At 29.6% G+C, this 19347-nt stretch overlaps 1 protein-coding gene across 2 annotated transcripts in view; it reads left to right on the top strand.

Moving 5' to 3' along the window:
• Nucleotides 1–19347, top strand: part of Nhe1 (Na[+]/H[+] hydrogen exchanger 1) — a 59092-nt gene that overhangs the window by 28281 nt on the left and 11464 nt on the right. For both annotated transcript variants that reach the window (XM_067269523.1, XM_067269524.1), the window contains exons 7-13: nt 2550–2728; nt 7937–8075; nt 9619–9724; nt 11722–11838; nt 11904–11986; nt 14180–14291; nt 16157–16299. In XM_067269523.1, the coding sequence (XP_067125624.1) occupies nt 2550–2728; nt 7937–8075; nt 9619–9724; nt 11722–11838; nt 11904–11986; nt 14180–14291; nt 16157–16299 (879 nt within the window). The remainder of the gene's footprint in view (nt 1–2549; nt 2729–7936; nt 8076–9618; nt 9725–11721; nt 11839–11903; nt 11987–14179; nt 14292–16156; nt 16300–19347) is intronic.

Here is a 19347-nt window from a genome sequence, read left to right as displayed (position 1 = left end):
ACAAGATTACAAATTTATTTTGACAATAAAAGTAGGCTTTATCCACTTATAAATGGGGAATTTTCACGTTTCTTTCGAAAAATTGATTCTGGATTTCCCAGTCATTTTCCATTCTTCAGCTTGATGTTTATTAATTAATGAATGTACCAAGCTCATAATGTAAATTGTTAATTTTTGTTAACTAAAATAAACTTTAGAAAGTACTATATTCAAAAGAATTGGAATTGGGAATCGTATCAGAACTGAGAGTTTTCTCCGGAATCGGGAGAAATTTTGGTATTGTCCCGTCACTGGTTTACACTTCAAGCATGTTTTTTTTTCACTGCCCTTGCAGTTTGAACTTCAAAGCATTATTTCAACTGTGAAGTGAATTTTTGCTGAATTTAGCATTCAAACTCAAAAGCCTTTAAAGTTATTTGTTCAAAGTTCGAGGTACCGTTGTGCTGTATATGTATAATTTTAATCTATAATTATTTATTGAATTAGCTTCTTACCCATTTATTATTTATTTGATCTTGCACAATTACATTGTATTATATTTAAGGGTTTATCATACATTGATTGTTGAATAAATTATTGAAATATATATACTGTATATAAAATGTATAATATAAATACGTATCTAGCTCTCAACAGCTAGATATTTAATTATTTTAAATATATTATATACATATTTTAAACAAGATGATGTTGGTTTCTTGCATGGGTCTTGTTAAACGTTATGATTTATTTTGGGTTATTTTGATCTAAAGTTTTTAACTGAAGAGAGCTGGAGTATTGCAGCCAAAATGCATTTTAGGATGGTCTAGATCAGGGGTGGCCAACAAGTCGATCGCGATCGACCGGTCGATCACCAAGCCAATTTTGGTCGATCACTAGCGATGTCTTGACTTAATGTATTATATTTGTAACCTAACGCAACTGTACGCATGCAGTTATGACTCGACTCATAAGCAGTGAGTGCACTTCGTACTGAAACGGCGTATAAACATAGTATGTATTTCACACTTCTCCCTCCCCACTTAGACTATGCCTATGACAACAAGTAGATCGCGACACATTTTTCCGATAAAAAGTAGATCTTATGTGCACAAAAGTTGGCCACCCCTGGTCTAGATGATGTAAAGAAATTGTTGCCTACGATTGTAACTTGAGAAATAATAAACAAGATAAATAGATTCATTGTGGGATATGCTCTTAAATATAATACAATATAAATGTATAAGATCAAATAAACTATAATTATCTTGATATATTACAAAATTCTAATGCATTGAAGTACCACATACATGTTTTCTCTTTTGTAACTGTGGGTTCCCAAAGTGTGAAAAGGACGTTACGAAAGAAAGAAGACACTTTTGTGGTATTTCAATGTATTAGAATTTTGTAATATATCAATTTTTGTCCTGGCATTTTTAATTATTTTAATTAATGTTTAATTTATAATTATCTTAATATAAAATGTGTCAGAATTTAGTCCAGAGACTTCAGTGATGTGAAAACCCTATTATGAAAAAATTTTCAAATGCAATGTGTTTTTTAACCTATCCCATGTTGAAATTTTTCTCCATTGTGTGTGGCCGCCATGTGGAATTTCTGTTGATGTTAAGCCTAACAAAAATTTTTTATTTTTAAATAATAATCGTAGCTACTATATCGTTAAAAATAATTTTATTTTGTACAAACAAAATAAAATAAATAAATATATTAAAAAATATAAAAACAAAAAACATTATATTTTGAAAGTTTGTTTTAATATAAAAATTACGATGCATAGCAACATCTAGTATCAAAAGCATTCCGATGCAGAAACAAATATATTCGGAGTTGCCAGGGCAGGTCAAATGAGGTCAACACGAAAATATTCGGGAACAACGCGGGACAGATTAAAACAGACAATAGATTGTGAATATTTTAGATAGAAAAATAAGAACAAAAATTAAAGAATTTTATCAAATGCCATTTCAGGCTGGAATAAAATATGAATTACTGTAAACTTTAGTTTTGAAAATAACATTTGCAACATGATGATTGTTTGCATATTGCTACTATATATATTAAAATAATTTACCAGCTATAATCTTTTAATCTGTATATTTATTACAGCATAAAAACTACGATTATGTGATTTAAACGCAAACTATTATTGGAACTATTGAACACAACTATTGAAAAGCTCCATCATTTAAACTAGTTGGAAAATTAATTGTGTAAAATCTTTAAAGTGTCTTAATCTTACCTTCTATAATTAGAATAAAAAAATAATTTTTTATTGCTTTAAAAAAATTTAAAATCACTAGTTAAACTAGAAAATGTTCACTGGAGATACAAAAAGTTCTAAACAGGGAACATAGATTACAAGTTATCTTAAGACATTTGTACAAATACAACTCTGTTGAAAAGTATTTTAGCATCCATGATCAATTATTTTTATGAATAAAGCCTTCTTTTTATTTCGATTTTTAGGTCTAATTATTTTGTATGTAAGATAGATATTCTTGCAGATTTAGTAACATACAAATTATTTTTTTAATCTATATTTTGAACAGGCTGATGTCGCATACCAACTGAATTTTACAGAAAGCTTTGCATTTGGGTCGCTCATATCGGCAGTTGATCCTGTTGCCACACTTGCCATTTTTCATGCTTTAGACATTGACCCAATATTAAATATGTTGGTTTTTGGAGAGAGTATTCTGAATGATGCTGTGTCGATTGTGCTGGCAACGTGAGTATTAGTATTTTAATGAATATATACAACTTATAAAGCAGCTGTTTTATTTAAGATTCATTTGTAATGTTTAACATTAATTAAAATTTCTAAAAACATCAATATATTAACAATCTTCTCACAGCTGGTTATATAGTAAATAACACCATAGAACACACAGATGGGAATTTTTGTATTTGTTTGAATATTTAATCATTACAGCAATTTTAAAATTGCTCTTTAAGTATTCCAAAGTTTTGTATAGAATGTTTTGACCTGAAGCAGATCCCAAGTAGGATCGAAAGCACTTGTCAAAGTGTATTAAAAACTTTATTTGCTAGTAACTATAATGGTTTGTTGGTGTTATATATTAACAAAATTCTATATTAAAATAATTTCTTTTGATATATGTATTTTTGTTTCACAAAATCAAAATTACTTGCATTATTAGCAAAATTATTAGCAAAATTATTAGCAAAACAGTTTATACTTTTCGTTCAAAAATTTCAAATAAGATAATGAATTTGATTCAGAATCATGCACAAGTTTTTAAATGGAACAAGTTAAAGAATATACATATTAAATATATATATAATATAAACAAATCAAAACATAAACCTAAATTACTGAGCTATTATTAACTACATCATGGTTAATTTTTTAATTGATATTATTTTGGCCCTAAAGGCAGGCAATGATGATAGGCAGTGATATTATTACAAAATATCTTTTGATCAAACTTTATTACCTAAAGAGTTTAGAAAGAGTTGGAAGGCACATGACAACTGGTAAACAATAGTAGGAATGAGAGGTCACATCATGTTTGATTCATCAATCTAGCCTGGTATTGTATAATTTCTATTTTTCCAATAAATTGTAAGATTTAACTGAATCAGCTGAGTTCTAAACTAAATTTGTGCCATAAATTCAAACATTGTTATCTATTTGTGTCTTTGTACAAATAAAGCACACCAGTAGGTTTTTTGTACAGATTTACACAGTTATTTATGTAAGAAAAGATTGAAGATACAGTATATGACCTTAATCAGTTCCTGATGTTTGGACTTATACCAAATAGGACGTATGCCAAACCAACCTTTTCCATAAGAAGTAATGTAAAAATGATTAATCTGTTCTCATGTAAAAAAAAAACTCCTCTTGATATGGTATATTAATGGGGTTGTAAAATAATTGAAACACTGAGCACATTAATTAAAAATCTATAATAATAATTTATTTTTATTTAAGTTATTACAGTAATAATTGCAAATGATTGCTTCTGATACACTGTTGCCATCACACTGTTTTTCAGTTATCCAAAGCAAAAGCAATTTCTCAACATGATCTAATGTCTCCGATTTCTGTTTAGAAATTGATTTAACCCCTTTTGCAACGTTAGCAGATTTAATAATGTCTTTATTTTTCACAATTGTCAATATCGTCGTTCTCGGAATACGGTATGCAACAGTTAAATCTCGAACATGCATGCCACCTTCGTATTTCTCAACAATCTCTTTTTTCAGTGCCATTGTGATTCTAGTCATTTTTTTTAGTTTTCTATTGCTTTTCATTTGCCTTTTTGCAATTCATGATTAATAAAAATAATAAAGTTTACTTACAAATTAAAATCAGAAGAAATTTAACAAAGTTATAGACCGTGGCACTGTGAACGTCTAGTCTGGTCTAGTACACCGATAGTTCTACTTGTTCATAGATGGTGCGTATAATTGAATTAAGTCATATACTGAACAAAAGTCGTATACCGAGCAAAATTTTTAAGTCTGATATGACTAAAAGTCACAATACCTTTCTGGAGGGGAAGTTTCCAAAAAATTTTTTTACAAGAATTTTCTTAAATTTTCTAATTTTGTTTGAATCCTTTGTTTTCGAATACAGTATAAATATCATAAAAAATCTTTATGGATATAAAAAATTTGATTTTCCTTACAGTTTAGGAATATGAAGATTGTCGTATTTGTTTTTATTAATATAAATGTAAATATTTTTTTTATATTTGGAGTATAAAGCTTTTTCATAACATAAAAAGAATTTTTTTAAGCAGATTGTAGCATTGCTTAAGAAGAAATAAAATTAATTTTTAGCAATTAAATATCTTTATATATTTTAGTGATGCTACAAATACTGTAGTAATTAAAGAAATGTAATTATTGATATTCTGTTATATCTTGCACAATTATCTCCTAAGCAACAAATCTTTCATCAAGTTTAAACAAATTTTATTTAAAACTAAAACTGTATTTTTAAAATTAAAATAATTTTTAAAAAGTTTTAATTTTGAATGTTATATACACTTAACCTAAAGATGATCTTTCGAAATGTTAACTTGTTTGTAATTAAAAACTTTTCAGACTAATAACTGAAAGAGTTTGGTTTATTCTTAATAAAACTAATACTTTGCCAGTTCTGGATTTTGTACAATTACTAATTTAATATTCTACAAAACTTGCAAATTGTTATTTATAAATCACTAGAAAAGTTCAAAAATGGATAGTCATAGCCTGACTAGGAGAGAAGAACTTTCAAAGAAAATAGCTTCAAATGCTAATTTTACAGGTTGTAAGCAATTCCATATAACTAACAATATTTCATAATATTCTTCTCTCCATAAGTGAGCGAGTTTCAGCTCTCATAAAACAGTCTTAATTGGGATGTATGATCTTTAAAAATCTCTATCTTCTTCTCAGTATGTCCAGTTTCTTTTACAGTTCAAAATGACTTCTAGTTCCCTCTTTTCACTCCTGATTATTTCTTGCTATGTAAGAGAATTTTTTACTGGAGAATATTTAAATATTTTCACAATTCTTCGTATGCTGTGAATTGCCAAAGATAGATCATCTCACAAATCATACTGATCAGCTTGGGCCACACCATCTAACTCAGAATCATTGCTATCACCTTTATTGTTTTTGGAATCTGTATTGAATTCACTATTGCTACTACAAGTCACTGATGCTTCACCTTTCAACTTTTTAACATAAAATACTCGTTACAGCTAGATTTAGTGCATGGTTATAGCAGAACTGTTGAATAGTTGGTGGTAATTTTCCAAAGTTTTACATAACTGCTGTACTGCCACTTTTAATTGCAACTGCATTGCTTTCAAGTTTTAACTGAAAGTTTTTAAAATCTTTCTTGAAGCAAGGATAAAACTTTTTCTGCAGGACCGTTCTCATGTATTCTTATTAAATCAAGATTCATAGAGGTCTCATTGCAGTATACTTGTACATAAACATTGACGTGTCTGCAATTTTTTCAACTAGTCTATTCATCTATTGAAATACTTAGTTTTTTATTAATACATTTGAATACTTTCAATTTCTGAATGTACAGTTGTTTCACTTTACTATATTAATTATATATTAGCATCATAACTGAAGATGGACTTCTTGGCAACTGCATTCTTTTGCTTGTGAAAATTTCGCTAATAAACTTACTTTTTGTAATGGTGTTGACTGATATTCCATCCAAGGCTGCTAATTTGCTTATGGTTTCCTCAAAGTCCAGTCCCTTGACATAATGTAAAGTTGTCATGTGTCTCTTAGAAGATGAAGGCATTGGCTCATCATTATTCAATTCAGTCTGTATTTTCTTTTTCATTCCTTGAATATGTACTAGGTGCCTATGTAGACCACTGGCTGGTGCTGCTTTGCGTTGCAAAGTTTTGGAGAAAATTTGGCAACAAACTGATTTGTTATCTTTGTTTTCTAAAATATTCCTAACATTGTTTATACACTTTACTCATCATGACAGCAATCTATAAAATATTAAAACATATTTATTAAAAATAATAATTGATGAAAGTAAGAAAGACCTATATTGTGCAGTGAATATTTATAGCTAAAAAGTATCATCAAACATCATGACGAGATTGGAAATTATTGTAATATTGGAATAAAATATTAGCAGTGCAAGTCAACATCTTCCATCCTATTACATGTTTATAAATTTCCACGCCCACGTGACAGTTTCGGTTTTGCCAATTATACATTGTCGATTTATTGGATGTCTGTTCAAGGTCATTTGGATATTGTACACACTGTCAGTGAAGAGAGAATTTTTTAAGTTTTTTATTTTTATGGAAGAAATCTGTTTGGCATTTTAATTATTATGGACATTTTTTTGCAAAAATTGATTGTTTCAATAATTCCAAAGTCCATTAAATACATGTTTGAATTCACAATAGAATGTGCACTTACAGCTTTAGCCATTAATAAAGCTTGTTTTCATCGGATCACATGATTTTTGTAATCTCAAACTCGAGACAGTGAGTTCTTCATAGAACTAGCCATTAGTTCTCCAGACAAAACTCGCAGTGATTCTTATTGAAACGCTTAAGCTTCTTTTTTATGTTGTTTTCAGGTTTTGCTTTGAATGTAATTTAGTTACGTTTTCATTAAGTAAACATGAACAGACTTTTTTTTTTTTTTTAAACCCTTGAGTTTTAAAATAATGAGGTTTTACTGTACATTACAATTGTCAGCCGCTAACAAACTAATCAAATGTGGTTGGTAGTATTGGCTGTCATTTTGTGGAACCAATTGTGTAGAACAGAAACAGTTTGTGTTACAAGTTGTTACACAGAGAAATATTTATTTTTACAACCCAAGATTTGACTACAATGTCATATTAAGTTAAGCTCCCTTAGATTTCTTTAGTTAGTTTATCTAATCATGACTTTTTAGTCAAACCCTGGGTTGTGAAAATAAATATTTTTCTGTGTGAATACAAACTGTTTTCAGTTCCATGATCAAATGTGCTCAATTTACAAAAGCTAAAATTAGCTGGCCATGTGTTATCTGATTCTTGTGGTGTGTAATATTGTAACACAATGTAACTTTAGATAGCTATGAATAGGAAAAATGTCTAAAAGATACATTGTACAGTAGTATGTTTATTACCCATTGTGGGTATTAATGGGTTCTAGGAACCGATTTTCCCATTTTACCAACCAACTTTTCTTGGGATTCAGGAATGGGGAAAACAAAAATATTCTCGAACAGATGGGAATTCCTTCCTGCCCACTGTTTTCCATTCAGATATTTTAGTTGTATTACTTGCTTATTTAACCAATATCTTAAAACCTGATTTTTAAAATAGTTTGGCTATCTTATTATATATTTAGTAAATGTTATAATAATTGATTCCTGTATGATTTGTTCATAATTTTCAATAAGTTTATTATTTAATTTTTGTTTTTTAACACAGAACTGTTTTAGAATCTGCTTCACCAGAAATGGCTGTGATGTCAACGGGACAGGCTGTACTTCACGGTATTGGACGTTTTTTTATGATGTTTTTTGCTTCAGCAGGAATTGGAGTGGCATTTGCACTTATTGCTGCATTGATATCCTTAGTTTTTTATTGTTATCATTATTTAGACAGTAACCTTGATTAAAAAATTAGTGATTTTGTGATTTTTGTTTATCTAAAACTTGAAATTTTTATTTTAATTCCAAATTTGCAACCATTCTTAAGATAGTAAACTTATCTACAATCAAGAAATTGTATAAATTTAACATGGAAGTTATTGTAGGAACAAAAGCAGTTACCAGTTACTGGGAGTTATCTACTTCAAACTAAATCTTTCTGATGCTAGATAGTATGTAGTAGTTCCAGGGATCCTTCCACTTCTTCACACATCTGATAGGACTGTGTGGGAACAGCACACAGCTGTTATGTTTGTGTTTAGTTGTATCTCCACATCGTGTCTATTGTTTCTCCTTCAGGATGGTTTTGAGTTTGGGAAAAAGGAAGCAGCAATAAGGTGCTAAATCTGATGAGTGGGGAAACTGTGGAGATGCTGTGCTTAGCTAAAAATTCTGTGACACTTGGCTGTATGGCACAGTGCATTGTTATATTGCAGAAGACCATTTGTGAGAACATTTCTGACAAACTGCATCTTAAAGTCACTACAAAATGGTTCTGCACACAGTCTGACAAGTGTCATTGATTCATGCCATTGATCAGCTTGTGTATGGGGCATCATAAACTGCATTTCAATTGATTTCCAAGCTCCTGACACATGACAAGAAAGAACACTGGCTTGAGATGATTCAATTTTCATTATTTTAGGGTCTTCACAAATGAAAAAGTTATGTTCATAGCTACAATTCAGAGACAAAGCATCAGTTTTCATAGTGGAAGAGGCCACATGGCACCAAGACTAAAAAAAGAACAGCAAATGAAGGGCATGACAAAAAGCATGCTAAGCTTTTTTTACTACACTGTCAATGGGATTGTGTATCAGGAATTTCTTTTTCCAGTCAGACTTCTATGACATTTTGAGGCAACTGAGAATAGACATTAGTTGCAGAAGATCAGAACTGTGGCACAACTTGTTTCTATGCCTTACACAATTTTAAAAACACAACAGATTTTGGGAACTTGTTGCTTGTCTGAATCTTCCTACTTGCCGAATTAGATCACTTGTTGCTTGCTTTTGTTCCCAGAAACATGAATGAAGCTCAATGATTGTGTTTTGAGAGTATAGGTGATTAAGACGGAATTACAGATGTTGTTTGGAAGTCTTTCTTGTACAATATCAGAGTGTATGAAACATGGCAGAAGCACTTAGATTTCTGTATGAAGTTACAAAGGGGAATATTAATATTTTAGAGGATGGAAGCCAATTGCAAATAGGACAAATCCAAAAGTTTTTTTTTTAATAAACTTTGAGAATTTTTACCACCTTGCAATGTGTTTAAAGCCAAATGATTGCCAAATTGAATTGGGTTATATTACTGCTACTAATTGTTTTATTTAAATTTAGTATCTAATTTAGTAAAAGTATTTTATTTTAATTTTAAGTAAAGAAGTATAGTTATAAAATTTTATTTGGAGAGAGAATTTCTAAATTATTAAAAGTAAAACTTCTTAACATTACAAACTTATTAAAATATGTAGATTTGCGGAAAAATCCGTCTTTAGAATTTGGAATGATGCTAATATTTTCTTATGCGCCGTACGGTCTGGCAGAAGGTTTGCATCTGTCGGGTAAGTTTTTATTTATCATTAATGTTTAATATTGTTTCTCTCTTAACGAACCTTAACATTAAAATTTAGACATGTTAAACGTTGACAGAATTTGCAATGTTATGAAATTTCTAATTCAAAATTATCCAGTCTGCACACCTGAAATTAATTTTCGTTAGAATGAGAATGATTTTTCAAAGTTTACTAACTTGCACTACCTTCAGTGATATTTACTTACTAACATGTGCTACTGTATTATTCTTGATACGTGAAAGAATTTTTTTTAAATGATACTAGATTAAAACTTTAAGCCAAGATTAGTGAAATTATATGTAAGTTGAACAATCTGAAAGTGTATAAATTTCAAAGATTTCAGATGTTCACATATAACAAATTCAAGTGTTTTTCTCTTCTATGTGTCTTTATATATCAGACATGGGCAAATGCGGCTCTTTTTGAGTTACGTGCGGCTCTTGCTGAAAGTGTTAATTTCCTTTTTTTATTATTTTTATTACAATTTTATTTTTATAATTTTGTGAAAATATGTTTAGTAAAAAATTCAATATTTGTTTTATATTATATTTATATTATATAATAAAATCGTGCACCTTACCATACTATTTGCTATGACAGTACAGAACTGCAGCTCCCATGCGTTTTGCAAAACCTACATTTTGGCTCCCACTGAACTCTGGCTTGCCCACTCCTGTTATATATTATGAAGGTTGGTTGATAAATAAGTGCTCCATTTTTATAAAATTAATGTGGGAAGAGGTTGAATAATGTTAAGTTTTAAAAAGTAGTAACCATATGGAAATTAATTTTAATCATACATTTACATTTTTCAACATAAGCATCATTTAGTGGAACTTTTTCAGATTTTAATACATTTTTGCATTCTATGTGTAGAAAAACTTTTTTTTTTTTTTTCTTTGATTCATTCTCTTACGGCACCTTGAACTTTGACATCTAATGAAAAGTGTAGATCTTTCAACATTGCCTTTAATTTTGGGAACAACCAGAAATATAACTGTCAGAGCTGGATTGCAAGTAGGGTATGGAATAATCTGTAACTGTCTTTCTTTTTTTTGCATTATCATTGTGCAGAAAACAAAAAACTGTTCTTTTTGATTTTACTTTTTAAATGTGTTTCTTGAATTAATTACATTAAAAAATTTGCCAGGATGAATTCACATTTAGAAACAATATATATTTCTTTCCGGACTTGTTTGTATGTATAGTCCAGAAAGAAATATATATTCTTGCTAAAAGTGTTTCTTGAATGTTTGAGTTTTTCTGGTCCTCACTTAATTGCTTCTACTTTTGTTCTATATTGTACTTATGTGAACATTTCTTCTTTCTTTCCTAAAAATCTTCATTATTATGACTTGAGTATTGGGATAGGTGGAGAATAAGTGTGACACTTTTCTTCTTTGGGTCATAATAATGAGACTAGATACTCTTGTCTACTGAATAGTTACTTCCCCCTCTCTCCACTTTAGTAAATATTACTGTAGATGTTATTTATCAACTCTCAAACATTTTCAGAATTGTATTCCAAATTCTTACAAGCTGAATTATAAAATTCTTTTGAAATTATTATTATTATTGCTTCTTTTCATTTGGTTTTTAAAATTTTAAATAACCAAGTAAATAATTCCCATACTATCTGTTGAAATTTCATAAAATTCCTCTATTATTGTATAATTATCTAATTGCTAACGAAGAAAAATTTGTATACACTATCTTGTTTTTTAATTTTCCTTAGTTCAAATACGCACATTTCTCATAATTTTAAATAGAAAACTAATGTAATTTTACTAAGTTTTGTTGAGGGATGAGAGAGAAAAAATGGCATTTTTGTCAGTTAGAATGGAATTGTTTTTTAGTGTTTTTAACTGATAGGAAGTGTAAAATCCTGTTGATTTTTCTTTCATCTCATGTACTGCATGAAATAGAAAATGTTACCTTGATTTAATAATATTTTTATGGTAATTATTTTATTGTTAATTTTTAAGGTATCATGGCAATTTTATTTAATGGCGTAGTCATGTCTCACTATACGCACTTCAATCTGTCTCCCGTTTCACAGATAACTATGCAGCAGACTCTCCGAACGCTCGCGTTCATAGCAGGTACAGTAAATTATGTAATTGATTGAATTAACTATTTCATTAACTTTTACATTTTTATTTTTCAGAAACAAGTGTTTTTGCGTACCTTGGATTAGCAATATTTAGTTTTAGATTAATAATAAAGCCATCTCTAATTATTTGGAGTGTGGTAGGTATTTTCTATTACATTTTAAATATTAGAGTTAAAAATGTCTTAACAGATAGAAGCAAAAAGAATATCTTTCCAGTGTTACAAAATTTCTAATAGTGTAGTTGAAATGAAAACATGTATCTGAAAATTAAGCTTTGTGTTGATGACTTGATCGTGGGCTGGACCCACACAGGTTACACTTAGCTTGATTGACACAAGGGATGAAAAAATGATCACCCAACCTGTTTGTGATAAATTACGAAAGATTTTGAATTTGAGTAAAATCTGGATTCTCAAGGTGATAGGTTAACACTTTATTGTCAGCCGGATGGCCATACAACAAATGCCAAATACTGATAACATATTACTTCCACTTTTAAGCTATTAATCCAATAGATCTGTATATCAAATGCTTTCGGCATATGCTTAGCAAGATGTGCAGCCGTGGAAAATGATTCATGATCACATTTATGTAAAAGCAAAATAGGAGGAATCCTTGCAATAGTATCAATGTTCTTTTGTGTTTAGGTATTTATTATCTGAGATGAACTTCACTGAAAAACTTTCCAAAATGGCAAATATTTTAATGTTATTTAATAAGTGGAATAATATAAAACTAGCTCTGTGATGACATTAAATTTTCTACTCTGGATTGTTTTTGTAAAAGGTGTAATGTAGTCAAATGCTTAATACCAATAATAATTTGAGTAATGCTACATTGTTTAGTTTTCCAAATAATTCCAATTGAAAGTCAGAAATGTGATTACTCTGTGAGCCAGAGTAAACAAGAAACAATATTTTAACATACTCTATCACTAGATGGAATTAACTTTTTGAGGATAAGATGGTTTTATATTTAGAAATTTGTCCTGAAAAACCAATTTATAAATACCTATCCTTTTCATTTACACATTAAATTTAACACTTCTGTAACTAAATTTTTATCTTCATTTAAATTTAACACTCAATCAAATATGAATAAATTACATAAGATACTTTATTTTAAAGAAATGAATGTAAATTCATTAAAGCTGTAACATTTTCGACTCAGCATGGCCATCTTGTTGATACTAAAGATAAAGGAAATACCAAACAAACATATAAGTTTAAATTATAGAATGTCAACAATTAATAAATGTTCTAATTTTTAAAGTAAATCTTAGTTGTAAGTACTGTATAATTCAACAAATGATTTAGAATAGAGAATTATCCAAATTTATTGATGATTGTGTTGTCAAAGATGTGAAGATTGGATTTTATGGACCGCATTCAAGCACGGCTTAAATTGTAGACATCACTGACTTTGAAGTTGTCAAGCGTGTGTTTGCAAATATTAGGTATTTATAAGACTTTTCATAATGTTCTTTGTCGATCAAATCTGCTCATTCCACTTTGTTCTTCTGTGTCCATCTAATGCCAAAAATTGTTAAGTTTGTGGAATTTGAAATGAAAGCTTATCAAAACTGTTTTTAATCTAGTTTGTAAAGAATGGTATATAGTGTCCAAATAATAATAATTTACAGTTAGATGGGCATAAATTAATCAGATAAGATTAGAGACAGATAAATGTCTATTTTGTTTGTGTCTAATCTCTCAAGTAGACACGAAGCAATTACAAGGAATTTTAGAAGAATTCCTTTTAATTGATAAGATTGATTGTATCAATATTATTTATAAGGAAATGACATAATTTTTAAGGGAAGGTTTTAATATAGAAGGTACTGTACTGTCACCATGTACAATTGCTGGTGTTGTAGGATATATCCTCTTACTAGATTTTTACTATGTCAGTTTACTAAACGACAGATGACTTTTGAAAAAGGCTCCGCCTTAGTAGTTTTGAAAAGATGTTACTCAATTCTATATATCTGTATAGTGACAGAAATTGTGCAAAAGCACATTTAAAGCCCTACATGTTGTGAGCTGCTGCAAAATGATACTTGTTTCATTTTTCAGTCATATTTTCTCAGTTTGTGCTGTAAAATCATACTACTAATTTAACCATTAAAGGAAAAAATTGCTGGAAGAGAGCTGATCTGAATACATGAAACTGTTGCATACTTAACTTGCAGTTGTGTGTAAAGTTTGCTAAGATTTTTTCCATTTATATACAAAATAATTTTTCAGATTTTATTTTATTCTTTTGTTACTTTTAAAACATAATTATTTATTAAATTATCTTAAATTTAATTTGTATATTATATATTTCAGATTTTGTGTCTTGTTGGAAGGGCATTGAACATATTTCCTTTGGCTTTCCTGGTCAACCACTTTCGCGAGCATAAAATCACCAGAAAAATGATGTTCATCATGTGGTTCAGTGGTAAGATAAAATTACAAATTTAAATAAGTGTTATTTAATAAGAATTATATAATTATGTACAATCATTTCCTCTTTATATTGAGTGTACTTAAGTAAGAATCCTATTTATATGTATAACAAATTTAAATTACATTGACAAGCCAATAAACAAGGATCTTACTTTTAACACAGAGCTGAATACATTTTACAGAAAAAAATTTTAAAAAAGACAACAGATTTGTTTGACGTTTCTCATAAGTGTTGCCAACAAATAAATCAAAAATTTTTTTTGTATAAAAAAAGTGGTAAATGGCATTTGAGAAAAATTCATTTTTTCTGCTGATCTTCATCTTTGTGTTTTTTTTTGTTTTCATTTTATTTTAAATTTTAAAAATTTTGTTTAAAACTTTCATCTGAAATTTTTGTTAGCACAACATTACTTAGATATTTTGAAATAGAATTTTCGTATTCTTTAAGTTTTGAACCATGGTGCATTCAGACATTCAATAGACGACATTCAGCTATTGTCATTTAACATAAGCTGGTCTCTGCAGTCAGTCGATTGACTCCTTTACTTAACTTTATATTCAAAGAAAAAACACCAGAAGAGTTTCTAGAAGCCAGAAATTGCTTATTTAATTGACTAATTTTTTTTTAGATACAATCATCCCATGTTCAGAAGAATACAAATCAAATAAAATGCTTTAAATAGCTATTTGATTTTGTATTTAAATGTCTTTAAACAGTGTCCTTCAAATGCATTAATTCAAATTCAGAACAAATTTAGGTCTAAACAAGATTACACATTAATAAAAACTGCAATAAATTATTTCAGTTAAATTATTATAAATAATGTAAAACAAAACTACAAGACACACAGAGACATAAACTTCAGAGTGCTAAATCTAAGTGAAGAAATTTCACTTACACAGTATAATTCGTTAACTGGTATTATCTCTTGTCTGTTTAATATCTAATCTAAGGATCTTTGTCACAGCCTCTGTTTTTTGATATTTTAATAAAGTGTCTTACAAAACCATTAACTCTCTTAATATTAAATTCAATCTATCACTAAAGAAATTTAACAAGATGATCTATTTATTTCCGATCAGATCTTTTTTTGAGACTGTGTCTCATTCACAGATCAAACATTTAACAAATTTGAATGCAGAACCTGCATTTGAATTTGACATTCCAGCAGTTTATACAATGCATGCATTTTGAGGAACTCAGAAAGCAAACAATTTATAAATCAATAAACCATGAGAGTTTTTTTTTATATTTTATTTTTTAATTATTTGAATTTATACTAAAAGACTCTTTAAACTCTTCACAGACTGCTTTGCATAACAAATAATAAACTACACAAATCACCTTTTTACATTGCATTTGAATTATCAATAAAAATGGCTGCAGACTAAAAGGTGATTTGTGTAGTTTATTATTTTTTATACTAAAAGAATTTGAATTAATTGTGTTTTCAATATATTTAATTTTATTTTTTTAAATATGAAACTCAAGTCAAACCTGCTATTATTTCATTATCTAATGATTCAAATTAATCAAATTTGTCTGTGTAAACACTGTTGTTTTTCAGATAAGAAGGAATACAAAAGGGACTGTATTTGGACTTTCTATATATATAGATGTGACTGAGCTCTATTCTCAAACCTCAAGTAGATCCAAGAAATGTACTGCGGTCAGCTATGGATCAAAGTATACCATTGTATGTTTCTTTGATCTACTCGTCGATCTCGAGGATGGAGTTTGGGTCTCATTTATGTTTAAATAACAATTTTTTGATAAATTTTAAATTAAACTTTTTGTGTAATATATAGTTTATCTAAGTAATAAGAAAATTTTTAAAAGATATACTTTCTTTTTAGGTTTAAGAGGTGCCGTATCTTATGCACTTGCATTGCATCTAGAATTCGAAGACGAGAAACGTCACGTTGTAGTGACGACAACGCTCATTATTGTTCTTTTTACATTATTAATTCTGGGAGGTTCTACTATGCCTCTTATGAAGGTAAGACATTTTAGTATATTTGTACTGATTTATCAAGCATGTTATTATTTAATTTTATGGAATTATTAAGTTTTACAACTGGAAAAAATAATTTTTGGTTTTTAGATTATTAGAAAATTACATACAATAGAATTCACTTATTGTAATCACATATATCATCAGTTATTTAATAATATGTGATTAGCATGTCCAAAAACATAAGTTAAATACATTTAGAAAACTTTTCTAATTACAGGCCTCTGTTACAATTATCTTCAAGTAAATAGGCATTTTTAAGCTGTATTTTCATGCTTTGTCTTGATATATGGCTAATAATACACATTCATTTAGTTACTGTTCACTCTTAACTAGTACCTTAAATATTAATTGTTTTGTTATTACTCACAGTACTTATACTGGATGAATTATTATTAATTGTAATTAATAACTTTTGAAGTTACACATTTAAATTTCTTTTTATATGCTCAGTTAATAAAACCAGAACATACACTAACTGTAGTCTTATTCAGAATAAGGTTATTAGTTAGCTTTTTCACTTCCATTTATTTCTGTCTATTGTCATTACCAGAACAAGATTTAATTTCTGAGAATGAAATACAAGCATTTTGACAGTATATAACTGTCATCTTCAGGTTCTGTGGCAGTTAGAATACAACAATTCTAAAAATAGAGCAAATTGAAAATATGTTTTATGTGCATGAGCATGGAACATATAAACTTTTGTATTTTAAAGTTTTAGGTCAAAACACAATATACAATAACAGTTTACAAAATTAACCAACTTAATATATACAGAAGTGACACAAACAAATTTTTTTAGACAAAAACTACAAACTCTGGACTGTTTGCTACCAATTTAGTTATTTCAACATTTTTTGTATAGTCAGTGATTAAAGAATTATTTGTAGAGTTAAAACTAAACATCTACTTTATTGGCACTTTGGTTAATCCATTTTTGAATCCTGGCATTTTGATTTTACAACATGTCTTTGGGGATAGATGTATAAATTTCTAATACAAATAAAGATTAATTGAGTGGAATTCTTCATAAGCCAGAAAATGTTTAGTCTGTGATTGAAGTTTAAAGCAACCACATGATCATTAAACATGATTTTTTGCAAAAAATGTCCAACTTGGCAAAGCCAATGTCGTGATGAATTCAAAATTTTGAAATTCCATCTATGGGCTGAGCTATTTGAGGTTAAAATTTGTCATGTAAAATCTGTGGTCAGATTTTTTGTTGTATTCTGGTCAAATGCAACATGTCAATGGAGCTGACAATTGCTGTCAATTTACATTAATCTCTACGACAAATTTTTATTTTGATCTTAACAATGGGCATTTAACATGTACCATGTCACGACAAAATCAATTTTGAAAACACAAGAGTGTCCTGCAGCTGCACATGTACAAGTTTTGTTGCTTGAGTTGGAGTGTTGTAAATGTTACTTGACATTTTTGTCATATTATGATGGATGTATACATCCTCCTTCGAATTTGTGGGTTTTAAACTGCTGTAGACATAATGTTAGAAGTGTGTCACCACATTTTGTATTTTTGTGTCAAGCCAAAACAGTAAACTCTAGGTCACTGAGCTCAGTTTCATTTTCTGTGAAAATACCTTTTATATCTGTCCCAAAGAAGAGAGAGAAACTCAAAAGTGCTCAGGCCAAAGGACTTACTCATTTCTTTAGAAGCTTCAGTAGAGGGTATATTTGGTTTATTGATAAGAATAATTTTCAAGTTTTGGTTTGTATTGTGGGAATAATAGAATCAATAAGCAATTTATAAGGGAAGAAATTTTAATGGAGTAAAAATACCAGGTGTATAAGCTTAAATTTGCTGTTGTTTAGTCAGAAAAACACACGTTTTTTTTCATAGAAAACAAAAACAAATTTATTCAAAGTACTTTCACTAGCGACACATTTCTTCTATCTCTTGGGTAATGTGTGGATACCACGCCAAAAAAATTCCTTCTCTTTTGAGGCAAACCACTCATCAAGCCATTTTTGGATGTCTTTGTAAGAATTGAAGAGCTACTCAGTGAGCGCATGGCTTATCAACAAAAACAGGTGATAGTCGGAAGGGGCCAGGTCTGGTAAATAAGCGGGATGGGGTAGCACTCCCAGTTGAGTGTCTCCAAGTAGTTTCGGACCAATGTTGACGCATGTGATGGTGCGTTGTCGTGGAGGAAAATCAGCTTGTCATGTTTTTGCTGATAATCCGATTTTTTTTCATGCAGAGCACGGTGCAATTTGATCAGTTGTTGGTGGTAGCGGTGGGCATTGACAGTTTCACCAGGTTTCAACAGCTCATAGTAGATGATACCCTGCTGATCCCACAAAACGCACAGCATCATCTTCCATCCAAAGCAATTTGGTCTTGGGGAAGATGTTGATGGTTTGCCTTGATCAACCCACAATTTCTTGCATTTAGGATTCTTGAAATATATACACTTTTCATTGCCAGTTACAATCTGATGCAGAAACGACTTTCTTTTTGTCTGGCAAGCAAGATTTCACATATGTTTTGGTGTCGCTCCATCTGCCTATCGTTCAATTCATGCAGCACCCATTTTTTGATCTTTTGAATCTTTCCCATGGCATGTAGACGCATGGAAATGGCTGGTTGAGTAACACCCAATTGCTCGGCAAGCATTTTTTGCGATTGGGTATCGTCCTCATCCAAAAGAGCCTGCAATTGATGGTCCTCAACCTTTCATGCTTTTTGCCGCTCAGATCAAAATTGCCGTCTTTGAACTGATAAAACCAATCTCTGTATGTGGTTTCCGATAAGGCACTGTCGCCATAGGCCTCCACAAGAATTCGATGTGCTTCAGCAGCTGATTTCTTCAAATTGAAGCAGAAAAGCAGAGCTTGCCGCATAAACTCTTTTTCTGGCACAAAACTAGACACGATTACCAAAAGAAAAATGTATGTTGTTGTATGAAAATTGCCGATGATGTGCACTGATTAATGTTGACAGATGTCAAAATCATCAAAAAAAAAGTATGGCATCTCCATGGTAGCTTAGTATGCTCATTTACAC

This window comes from Centruroides vittatus, unplaced genomic scaffold, assembly GCF_030686945.1.
Source record: "Centruroides vittatus isolate TY-2023 unplaced genomic scaffold, ASM3068694v2 contig_351, whole genome shotgun sequence".
Lineage (NCBI taxonomy): Eukaryota > Metazoa > Arthropoda > Arachnida > Scorpiones > Buthidae > Centruroides > Centruroides vittatus.
This window is presented reverse-complemented; position numbering and strand designations above follow the sequence as displayed.